The 12,074-nt window shown below is 38.4% G+C and overlaps 1 protein-coding gene across 4 annotated transcripts in view; it reads left to right on the top strand.

The window, feature by feature from the left end:
- Positions 1-12,074, top strand: part of LOC109452252 (broad substrate specificity ATP-binding cassette transporter ABCG2-like) — a 96,307-nt gene that overhangs the window by 60,979 nt on the left and 23,254 nt on the right. For all 4 annotated transcript variants that reach the window (XR_012493348.2, XM_074323701.2, XM_074323695.2 and 1 more), the window contains 2 exons: positions 4,447-4,668; positions 11,943-12,002. Coding sequence is in view for 3 of the 4 variants with exons in the window: in XM_074323701.2 (XP_074179802.2) it covers positions 4,466-4,668; positions 11,943-12,002 (263 nt within the window). In the remaining variant the exon portion in view is untranslated. The remainder of the gene's footprint in view (positions 1-4,446; positions 4,669-11,942; positions 12,003-12,074) is intronic.

The raw sequence follows: 12,074 nt of genomic DNA, 5'->3' as shown, positions 1-12,074 counted from the left end.
TGCCATCATGTTTATAGCAATCACCTGAGAACCCTATCTCCTTGTCAGGATTGTAATCTCTTTGTCTTAGCCTCAGTTGAAGATCACGTGTGCTTATGGAACATGTCCTTTTGGCTTAGAGGCAGAGGGCATGCAACTGTCCATTTCCTAGTATCATCACTCGGAAAACCATGGAAGAGGAAGGCCTGGGCTTCTACCAGCCTGTGTAATAGTTCCACTGTGGGCAGGTGTCTGGCTGAGGACTTTAGAATCGACCTGTGTACTTTTCTTACCTGTGTGCACTTTTCATGGTATAATGCACTCCATGCACAATAGACTATCATTTAGAGTATGGTAAAAAGTACAATAGAGGAAAATGGCATTTTAAATGCAGGTTATCATTTTTTAACAGATATAAGTATAGCACCATCTATGGAAGAAAATGGTTCAAACTGTCAAAAAGTAAAAAATGTGGCCTCACTAGTTAGAAAGTAACAAGCAGAGAGGAAAGGTGACATAGATAGACCACCAGAAAAGGCATATCTGGGAAAAGGGCAAAAAATCTCATTAACTGCAAGCCCCTTGATCCTGTCTGAAGGCCTTTCCCAGCTGCCTGAGGGATATAATCAGGCCAGGTAACAGCAGGCTGGTTCCGGTGAGTTGTGAAGCATGGGGATGCCTCTCTTATGTAAGGACGTAAAGTCTTTATCGTGGGTGTAGGACACGGAAGGTGGTAAAAAGCCAAGTAGGACCAGCAGGTGCCCTGGAAGCAGGGAAGCGGCAGCAAGGTGGGAAGCTGATTTTTGTTATGTGAGTTAGGTTATTTCATGTACAGAGAAGAGCGCAACACATATGCCCAGAAAGCTTCTGCCCATAGGGAAAGATTCATGTTTACGTGGAGGCAGTTGCTTTTAGTGACTCATCTAATGTGTGACCAATATTGCTGTATTAATTAGAGGTCCAGGACTTGGGGGCTAATATGGGGCCGGGGTGTTGTGTTCCTTGTATATTGTAATTATTATTATGTATTTTTGTCTTTCAGCTTAGAGTTACGCTTTGTTCCGTATTGGGTTAGACATTTTTAGTTTGTTTGTTGGTAGAATGCGCTTCAGCTGGACGGTGTGCCTCGGTTGTACCATCTGGTCATTTGAGGCGTAACTCGTGAATTGCGGAGGCCCTGCTGTGTCTGAGGGAGATTGTTGGGGTCCTAGTGAGAAACCAAGCAGCCATGTGAATTACACAACAAATCCTGTCCCCGTGAAGGCAGACTCTTTGTTTGCAGCCACTTCTAAAAGTGTATTGTATTTACTGTAAGTTTGAGGCCTGTGTCTTGTATGGGCATGGATGACCTTTCTGGGGCACTTGAGTTCCAGTTGGTGCCTTTCGTAAGCAGAAAATCTCACAAAAATCTCTTACCAATTTCATCATAAGCCAATGGCCTGTTTACATTTCATGCAGGATGTTATTGGATTCTCATAATGAGTGTTGTGAGTCCGCAGTGGCTGAGCATGAAATGGACATGGCAGCAGGAGAAGCGAACGTTGATTTTCAAACTGGCAAATTTTGACTTAATGCGATGGCTTAAGAAGTTTATAAAGTCAGGATGTAAGGTGCAGGGATTACTTGTGCCTTCTCTGTGACTGCTGTAAGAGAATAGGGTTTTGGATAGTTATTACCATTCATTGTGTGGCCAGATTAAAAGCAAGCTATTTACCTTTAATTTCCTGGGTGCTAATCTTTAAGTGGTTTCCTACTCTTCCAGTTTCCAAAATTTCCAATAGTTCCAATATTGAATAGAGTGTTGTACATGTGATAGCAATAGGGCAGGTTTTGGTTATAGGAACAATTACTTAGAGATTACTTTGATTCTTGGCAGTTTTACTATGATATGGCCAGGTGTAGTTTTCTTGTATTTAGCCTGCTTTGGTGTTTCTAGAACTTCTTCAGTCTGTGGCATGATACCTTCATCAGTTTTGGAAATTGCTTGGCCAGTATTTTTTCAAATATTGATTCTGCTCCGTTCCCACCCTCCCCATTCCCGTTTTCTAGGTCTTCAGTTACACGTATGCCAAACCTTTAGCATCACATCCCATATGTTTTTTGGGCTTTTTAAAATGTAGTATTCATCCTTTCCAGTCCGGATTTTTTTTTTTTTTATAGTGATAATTTTCATCCATGCTTCAATCTGGATGTTTTCTACATACCAGTCTATCACTATTCTGCATCTAAACTGCTGTTTAAACTTATCTATTGTGTTTTTTTTAAATATAGATTCTGGTTTTTTGGTAATAGTTTACCTTTTCATTTCCTTTCTTAAATATATTAAGCAGTTATTTCAATGTTAATGTCTGATGACTCCAGTCTGTATCACCTATAGGTCTATTTCTCTTATCTTGTTTTTGGAACATTAGGTCCTATTTTCTGAAATGCGTGGTAATGTTGATTTAAAATTTGGATGATTACATATATTTTTTGAGAGTGGATTTAGCTCCTAGTAGATAAAGTATAAGTGGATCACTCTGATTCAGTAGAGGCTGGTCTGTTTCTGGGCTGCCCATATTGCCAGGGCATACATAGCCCTTCTGGGATCTCAGAAGCTTGGCTTTCTAGGGCCCCTCCTCTTTGGTAGGCTTGCAACTTCAAATTTTCTCTCCCTTGCCCTGAGAGACTGCTGAAATATTTCCTCAGCTGTTTTTATTCTCTAGCAGCTTCTTTCTGCCTGTGTTCTTTCTGAGTTTTGTCCCCGGTGTGTGCAATTTGCCTGGATAGGAAAGGGCACAGAATGCTGGGTTTCCCTCTCTGCTGTCTCCTCCTTTCCAGGATTTTGGCTCCTTAAGTCCTGGGTGCTTTTGTTGCGCTCATCAGAGAGAACTCTTCAAACTGTTGCTTCTTATATTTTGTCTACTATTGTAGCTGTTCTTAGAGGATGATTGGTTTGGAACAGCTGCTCCATCATAGCCAGAGAGAAAGTTCTTCATAAATTACTTTGATTTTTAAAAATTAAAACTAGATTTCTTAAATTTCACATTTCAAACCTATTCACATGCTGTTAAGTGCACTTTAATTTCCTACTCTAATTAAATCTTTTATAGGTAGTTTTTGTAACTGCCTTAATGAAACGTTTTAAACTTCATTTATTAATTTAATACTTAGTTAAAAATTTTTTAAATTGTATGAAATTTGTTGGGGTGACACTGGTTAATAAGATTATGTGTGTTTCAAGTTAATAATTCTGTAGTTCATCATCTGTATATTGCATTGTGGGTTCACGACCCAAATTCAAGTCTCCTTCCGTCATCATATATTTGACCCCCTTTACACTTTTTTACCTCCCTTGCTCCCTCTTCCCCTCTGGTAACCTTAATACTAAATTTTTCTTTTAAATTGTTTAACTGCTTAACTATTGGTTTGATTTTTCTGAATTATTTTTATATTTAATTCTAAATCTTCCTGGAATTTAAATATGTTCACCCATTAAGGAAATGATTGTTTCATACCAAATAATTTTGGAGTTTATCTTCTTAGCTGATTGAAGGAGAATAACAATCAGTGATATAAGCCTGGAGCTATACATTCAGAGAAGTTTCTCTTGTTCCTGACTGCCTGGCTAAGCTCCCTTTTGTAACAACTATGTCATCAATCCAAAATTAAAAGAAAATAACCAAAACCAAAAACCGGGTGATGGTGACCATGTAGTCTGTCCCTGATCTTGGATCATAGTATAATATGCTTTTCACGCTCGCCAGGTTTAACTCCTACTCATCTGTTTTCTGTTTCGTGAGTTTTGAGTAATTTTCAAACTCTTCCTATTTACTTATTAGATATTTAATTGACGTCTAATTGGAGTTATATATTTTGAATTTTATCTCCCTCCCTAATATGCATTTCAAAGTTGTACTTATCACAGGGATATGGGCTGTTCATCGCAAATGGAGTTATTTATTATAGTGCAGTTTAAAATTGATGTTTTTTTAATGTTAATAATGTATCTTATTTAATGTATCCAAAATATTTTTACTTAAACATGTGATCAATATAAAAATGACTAATGAGGTATTTTAGATTTTTTTTTTTTAAATTTAGATCTCTCCTCTTTACTATTTTCAATTGAGGTATAATTGACAACATTAATTTCAGGTACACAACATAGTGATTTAATATTTGCATATATTGTGAAATGATCACCACAATAAGCCTGGTTAACATCCATCAACACACAGTTAAAGTTTTTTTTTTTTCCCCCTCATGATGAGAACATTAAATATCTACTCTTAGCAACTTTCAAATATATAATAATACTGTGTTGTTAGCTTTAGTAATCATGCTGTACATTATATCCCCAGGACTTGTTTATTTTATAACTGGAAGTTTGTACCAAAATGGACTTGTTTTTTAAGTGTATTGTTACCTAGTGTTTACAATCTGATTTATCGGGACTATCAACTTACTGTTGCTTTTCCTCTGCAGAAACACAGAAACTCTCCAGATGTCTTCCAGTAATGACCAAGTTTTTATCACAATGTCACAAAGAAACACCAGTGGCCTCTACAGGATGACCTCCAATGACCTGAAGTCATTTGCTGAAGGAGCTGTGTTAAGTTTTCATAACATCTGCTATCGAGTAAAAGTGAAGAGTGGCTTTCTACTTAGTCGAAAAACAGTTGAGAAAGAAATACTAACGAATATCAAGTATGTGCATGAATTTTTATTTAAATTGCTTTGTTAACATACAGTGAACTGCGCAGGTTTTGCCTGTTACAAGTAAGGTGCTATGGACATTTGTGTACATGTCTGTACAGATACATAGACACATACTTTCATTTCTTTTGGCTCAACTGGGAATGAAACATTTGAATTACATGTTAGGTATATGTTTAATTTTTAAAAGAATTGCCAAACGGTTTTTCAAGTGGTTGTACCATGTGAATCTACTTTTGTTTGAGAAACCAAATAAGTAATGTGTCATTTAGTTTTTCCTGGGTATGCCATGTGGTTTAGTGGAAAGAGGCCTGGCTATGTGACTTTCCACTTCTTGAATGTGGGGACATAATTGTAATCTCTGACTTTAGTTTCCTAATCTGTAAAATAAAAGATCTGTGATTATACTTTATAAGCCAGACACATTGGGTTCTAAATGCACTTTATGTCTTTTATGTGCTAAAAGCAAGAGTCATGAGGTTGAAATGACAATATATTGTGAAAGTACTTTGGTTTTCAACCAGACTTGTTTTAAATGAGTGGCCTATTTTAGGTTGTTGCAAAAGTAATTGTGGTTTTTGCAATTATTTTTAACCTTTTAAACCGCAATTACTTTTGCTTTTCCCCATTATACAGATAGACAGAAACTACTTAAATGTATGACAACTCAAGCTTAGCTTAAGTTAAGCAGTTGAAGTCCAAATGATGGAGAACATAGCATCCAAATCAATGCAAACTGATTTTCAATTTCTTCCTCCAGCAACAAATTCATTTTGTGGTGGGGTGGGCAGTAGCTTTGGGGGGCAAGGGATAAGAATAGAACTTAATTGGTACCACATATCTGTCTTTTACAGATGATAGTCATTAAGGTTATTCATGTTTTTCTGATTTCTTTTGTTTTTTTACTAAAGTTTATTGGGGTGACAATTGCTGGTAAAGTTACATAGGTTTTAGGTGTACAATTCTGTAATACATCATCTATATATCACATTGTATGTTCACCACCCAGAGTCAATTCTCTCTCCATCACCATATATTGGATCCCCTTTACCCTCATCTACCACCCCCCTCTCCCCTTACTCTCTGATAACCACTAAACTATTGTCTGTGTCTATGAGTTTTCGTTTCTTCATTTGTTTGTCTTGTTCTTTTGTTGTTTTCAGTTTTATATCCCACATATCAGTGAAATGTTTTTCTGATTTCTAGAGAACTGAGCCTGATTTTTCCTCTCTGTGGAGTGGGGAGTGTATCTGGGTTTGCTCGGACAACATGACCTATGTGTTTTGTTTTGTTTATTTGTTTGTTTAATAGGAGAAATAATTATTCATACACAAAACAAGCACCTTTTCTAGCTCTCTGAGACTGGAGGAGTGGTTATAAGAGCGCTTTGGCCAGGTATGGCTGCAAACTTGTATAGAATCAGATGTTTCTCAATTTGCTTAATGCATTCTATGGGGTTGTGGTTTTATCTGTTACTAGCAGGCAAGTGCTTCCAGAAGGCTAGGAAATAAAAAAATAGGGCAGAAAATTTTTGGATGTGTGTGGGGAGGATACAATGGGGATCTGAGATTGATTGGGTGGTGGTGAAGTCAGGGGCTTGTAGGATTAGATAGACTTTTGCTCATGCAGCAACACCTTCTGTCATACCTACTTCCTTGTTGTTTTCTTGTGTTGGTTAAGAAACCCTGACTAGGAAAATAAGGAGGGAAATTATAGACACAAAGCTTTTATCTTTTGCTACATGCCTAGTTAGAATTGACTGACCTTTTTGAAAGGTGACAAGATTTTTGTGGAACATAACAATGAAGAAAGTATTGGTCACTTCAGGTTTTGTGCTAAGTGGAAGGTGACAGATGATTTAACTATGTGCAGGTTGAATAGATTAAAAATGCATAGTGTGCGAGTATACATTTATCTTGCTTGTGTTTTATAGCTAGTATATTAGTAACCCGATGTAATGAAAGTGTCATCTGATCAAGGCTTCTTAATGTTTTTATGGTGCAGTAGTATGCATTCCTGCAATAGATGAGTTCATCCGTACATGCATTCCTATGTTCATAAGCTCAGTCAAATTTTTTTTTTTTTAATATAACTAATTTTTTTTTCAATTACAGCTGACATACAATATTAGATTAGTTTCAGGTGCACAGCATAGTGATTATACATTTATATACCTTACGAAATGATTTCCCCGGTAAGTCTCATACCAGTGTTATTAGTTTACTCTTATTTCTGGATTAGGCATCCAAGAGAAAGGTCATTCCTTTCATTCAATGCAGTGTTTCTAATCTTTCTCGTATCTGCTTTCATTTATCGTAGTTGTGGTTGCTCTTATTTATCTTAGTTTTGACTTGTTTTTGATCGTACCACCACCATTCATTATAGTAATTATATGACAAAAAAGTTGTTGAGGATCTTGATTTTCATTTTGCCTTGGACAATTTGTAATTTCATTTTTAAAACTAAGTAACTAGAACATGACATCCTCTATGGGGGGAAGAAGACGAAACAAAATCTTAGTATGAGAATTCAAAAAGGCGAGATTTTGCTACCTTATGACAAATCTTTCTGTTAAGCTTAGTTTGTCTCTATAGCTAGCATTTAAGCTTTTTTAACCAATGCTCATTCCAGTGGACGTTCATTCCAGATCCTATACTCTTCAGGGAAATTCATTATCTATTTTGGAGATTTAAAAACTTTATATTTTATTTTGAAATAATTTCAGACTTAAACCTGTGGCAACATAAATTTTACCTAGATTTCCCACCTGTAAACACCACACTGCACTTGCTAGTCATTTTGTCTCTTTACATGCCCACTGTCATAAGGATTTTTCTGAACCATTTGAGAGCAAGCCGTCCACATGGTGCTCTATTATCCCTAACTCCTCCATCGTATATTTTTCAGAAATAAGGGTCCACTCCTATGTAACCTCTCGGTCATTGTCTAGGATCTGCCCAGGGGAAGCAAAGCCTCATAATGGATGCAGTGGTGGGTCCTACGGGGCCGCTGGTCAACCATGCCCCTCACGTACCTGACTGAACACGACATGCTGTCTCCTCAGTCTCATCCAACCTGGGATTTTCCTGTTCTGCCCCAGGTGATGTTCACCTTGATCACCTAGTATGTTGGTGTCTGCCAGCCTTCACCACAATGTCACCACTTTCCACTTTGTAATTAATAACTATTATGAGGGGAGATACCCTGACGTTATTCCCAAACCCTATTCCTCATTAAACCTGAATGCACCCGCTTCAGCTGCCATTGATGACACCTGCCTGAATCAGCAATAACCATCACGATGATAGTTACCAGAGAGTGATTTTCTGTTTTCATCCTACTCTTCTGTGTGGGTTAGTTTGCGTTCTACTAAAAAGAAAAAGCTTCATTCGTCATCTCTTCATTCATTTACTTATATCAGCATGGACTCATGGATTCCCATTTTATTCAGTAGCATTTAATAGTAATGCATTATCATTATTTATCTCGATAATCCTATTGTTCCCTATTTGGTCAGTGGGAAACCTTTCAAGGTAGGTTCTGGGTTTTGTTGTTTTGAACTCATTTTTTTTTTGACGTATTCTCTCATTCATTGAGTATTTTGTTGGCACTGCAAGAAGTTCCAGGCTCACTGTGTACTTAGCCTCCCTCAGACCTGAAATAAGCCGATGTTCCTTTTTGTGGAGTTTTGCATTTACAGCCAAGATCTGGGTGTTTGGAATGTTCACTGATCCTGGGATGTCATAGCTTCTAGGGCTTCTCAGGGGACAGACCTAGGGAATATACATATGTATTACGTGTACCTACATCTAAACCTTTTTATATCTGTCTGTGTATATGGATTAAAACCCATGACACCCAATTCCTATCTAATGGGTTATTTCCATAATTCTATCTTTGTAAAGCATCTTTTCAGAAAGTGAAAAACCTGGGTCTCATTATTCTTAATATACTGACTGATTTGCTCAGTCAATTTTCTTGTTCCTTAGTAGAAGCAATCTCCACACCCTCCAGCTGTCTCCTCTCTTCCATCTCTCTTTGCAGCCTGTGTTCTTGGGTGCTGGAGGTTGCTGCACCCCCACCCAGCACTTCCATCACCTTCGCACTAAGAAGGGAAGGTAAAGTCTAATGGAAATGACTGATGTATTATTTGAATATGATATAATAAGTAGGGAATGTAACTAAGAATTCTTCCAGTTCGTCTATACCTATTATGTATCTGTAAGTTTTTTTCTACTTCTTGATATTTGTTTTGTTTTTACTGAAAACATTTCATTTTCCTATAAGTAATTATCATTTATAAAAATGTGGACTCATTTATTCAACAAATTTGAATGTCTACTAGATGCCTAACATTGTGCATGATACTCGTGATAGAGGTGTGTCCCATGTTCTCAGAAACCTTCTAATCTAGTGGGGGAGTCACACAACTAGAGCAGGTCACTGTGTTCTGCTGTGATAGAGGGATAGAAGACATGACAGAAGTCCCTAACCCTAAATTGGAGAGCCAGGGGCATAGGGAGAGAGAAAGTGAAGATTATGCGTGCGTGCATGTGTGTGAGTGTGTGTGTGTGTGTGTGCGTGCATGTGTGTGTGTGCGCGTGCATGTGTGTGCTTGTGTGTGCGTGCATGTGTGCTTGTGCGTGCGTGCGTGTGCGTGCGTGTGTGCATGTGTGCGTGCGTGCATGCATGTGTGTGAGTGTGTGTGCATGTGTGTGTGTGCGTGCATGTGTGTGTGAGTGTGTGTGTGCATGTGTGTGTGTGCATGTGTGTGTGAGTGTGTGCGTGCATGTGTGTGTGTGCATGTGTGTGTGTGTGTGTGTGTGTTAAGACGGTAGGGAAGGATGATGCTCCATGCTGTGGGAATGGCATTGGCTTCTCTCTCATAGGACGAGACCAAAGGATTTACCATCATTTACCATCATAAAATGTACTAGATGCGACAGGAATCCTGTGACCTAGGTTTCATTTTGTGTGTTCAGTGGTCTACTGATTGTGCGTGTGCTGCACGCTATGGAGGGCAGTGGTAAAAGAAGATGACACAGCTCTTATGGGCAAGGTTTTACAGTATAGTGAGGGAGACTATAGCATGTAAATGTTATAAAGCAATGAATAAGGGTGGGGAATGGGTTTTGAGGGATGATTGTATGGTGGAGGGTAGAATGGGGCAACAAGGGAATTGTAGACCACAGACCAGAACAGAGGTCAGCAAATGTTTTCTGTAAAGGGCCTGATAGTAAATATTTTCGGCATTGTGGACCATTCATCTGTGTTGCAACTACTGAACTCTGTTGTTGTGGCATGAACGCAGCCATAGACATAAACGCATGTGGTTGGCTCTGTACCACTTTGTTAATGAAAACAGATAGCGTGACTACCTGCTCTGCTGACCCCTGGACTAGAATGTAAAGTCCATGAGGGCTGGCACTTTGCTTTATTCTCCGCTTTGACCCACATCCTAGAAGAGTGCCTTGTACACACATAGTAGACACTGAATAGCTGTGTTGAGCGAATGGAAGGAGAATTAGCCACTGCTTCAAACTGGAACTCTTGCATTTGTGATTATCTGTTATTGTTTTGTGTAATGCAAGGGTTAGTGCCAAAGAAAACCCAACTCAGGGACCTGGGAAATTCCTTTTAGAATGCTCACACTGAGTTTTGGGTTAATCATTTAGGGTTGTTTATTCCTTTTTTGAGTAGATATTTTTATAACCTGGACAGGTTTTCCGACAGTGAAGTCTTAGTGAATAACAAGCTTACTTCTAGTCACTTTAGAAACAGTTACTAGGTCGCTGTTACTAGAGAAGGTGCATCAAGAGCTATAGATAAATGCAGCTTGAAAGTTTACCCAACTATTTTCATGCCTTTTTACAACAGGGGGAAAGGTCACTGAAAGATTAAGATATTTTCTGTTTTACAGTTTGTGCCTGATTTACCTAAATCATTGTATCTGTTCAGTGTTTCAGTGAGGGGCACCTCAGATAACGAGCCAAGTGGAAGGTACATTTCACCCTAGCACCCACCAGCCATTTTACATGTGACAACTCAAGCACAATAGGCCATAAATGCTGAGGTCCTCCTGATTGAAGCACTGTGGTACAGCTGCATGGTGACATTTGTCACTCACACAATTGTATAATCACAGTATTTGCCTCAGTGAAAGGCATTATCTGGGCATGAAATAGCATCTTGTTTTGCACCTTCCACTCGGAATAGTTTTCTCTGTGGACTAAATTTTGACTTACCTACCAATTCCAGAGATTGGGCTTAAGCATCAGGGTTTTGAACGAGCTTTGTCAGACCTCCATTTCATCATGCCTGTATAACTGCGGTGGCCCTGCCCTTCATTCTCACCATTCTACTGGTCCCGTTCAGGATAAAATTCAAACTTCTTATTTGCATTCTTCTTGATTCTCAGCACAGTCAACACTGCCTGAATTTTTTCTACCTGCTTGCTTTCTGTCTGAATATTCTCTCCCCTGAAACATCATTTGTTTGTAACATGCAGTGTCTACATCATGTCTGTGCATCCTTAAAGGTCACCCTCTATACATGGCATCTCCCACTTCTAAACTGAACATTTCCAGTTCACTTATCTGATACTTTACAAGGAAGAAAATGGTATATCTGAAGGGCGTATGTTTTACATTTCCAGTTTGATGAAGAATTTTGTGAGGGTTAAGAACTGGTGAGGGTTGCTGTTTTGTTTTGTTTTTTAAACCCATGAGGTGCTTTATTCTAGCCATTGAATTTCTACTTAATATATATTGTTTCTTGGTCTGTCCAGATTTGAGCAGTGAGAACACGAATACTGGTGATTTTGGAAATCCATAGACTTAACTGTACAGAACTTAACTAGGTAGCAAAGGAGGTGATGTGAAGATAATTATCATCAAACATTTCTCAAGATTTTACGTTGTGTTAAGAGCAGTAAGTGTAACAGATGCTTTATCAGAATCTCAATTTTCAAGGAACTCTGAAAGTTTATGTGTCCTTTTCCAAAAAAATGTAAGTGGCTGAGAAGAAGTGAAACGAATTTACAGGGAACCAAGCCATTTTTCTCACAGGTCCTAAATACTGATGATACCCTTCGTAGACTAGACTTCTATTAATCGAGCGTTCAGTTTCTTTTTCCTTTTAAAGTTGGTTTATGCTTGTTTTCTGTCTAATTTAGTCAACTTTCATTGTGTATATTAAATGCGATATAAATTAGCGGAACCAGTTTTAAAGTGACCCAGTAAATTGTTGTGTTTCTGCGTTTACAGTGGGATCATGAGACCCGGCCTCAACGCCATTCTGGGACCCACAGGTGGAGGCAAATCTTCGTGAGTATAACGAGTATCCGGAAGCCTTTTCTCTGCAGTGTTAGTGTGCGTTGAAAGATCACTTTTAGGAGA

Source organism: Rhinolophus sinicus, chromosome 1 (assembly GCF_057876585.1).
Source record: "Rhinolophus sinicus isolate RSI-liver-muscle chromosome 1, RSI-T2T, whole genome shotgun sequence".
Taxonomy (NCBI): Eukaryota; Metazoa; Chordata; class Mammalia; order Chiroptera; family Rhinolophidae; genus Rhinolophus; species Rhinolophus sinicus.
Note: the sequence above shows the minus strand (reverse complement) of the source record. Positions and strands in the feature narration are given on the sequence as shown.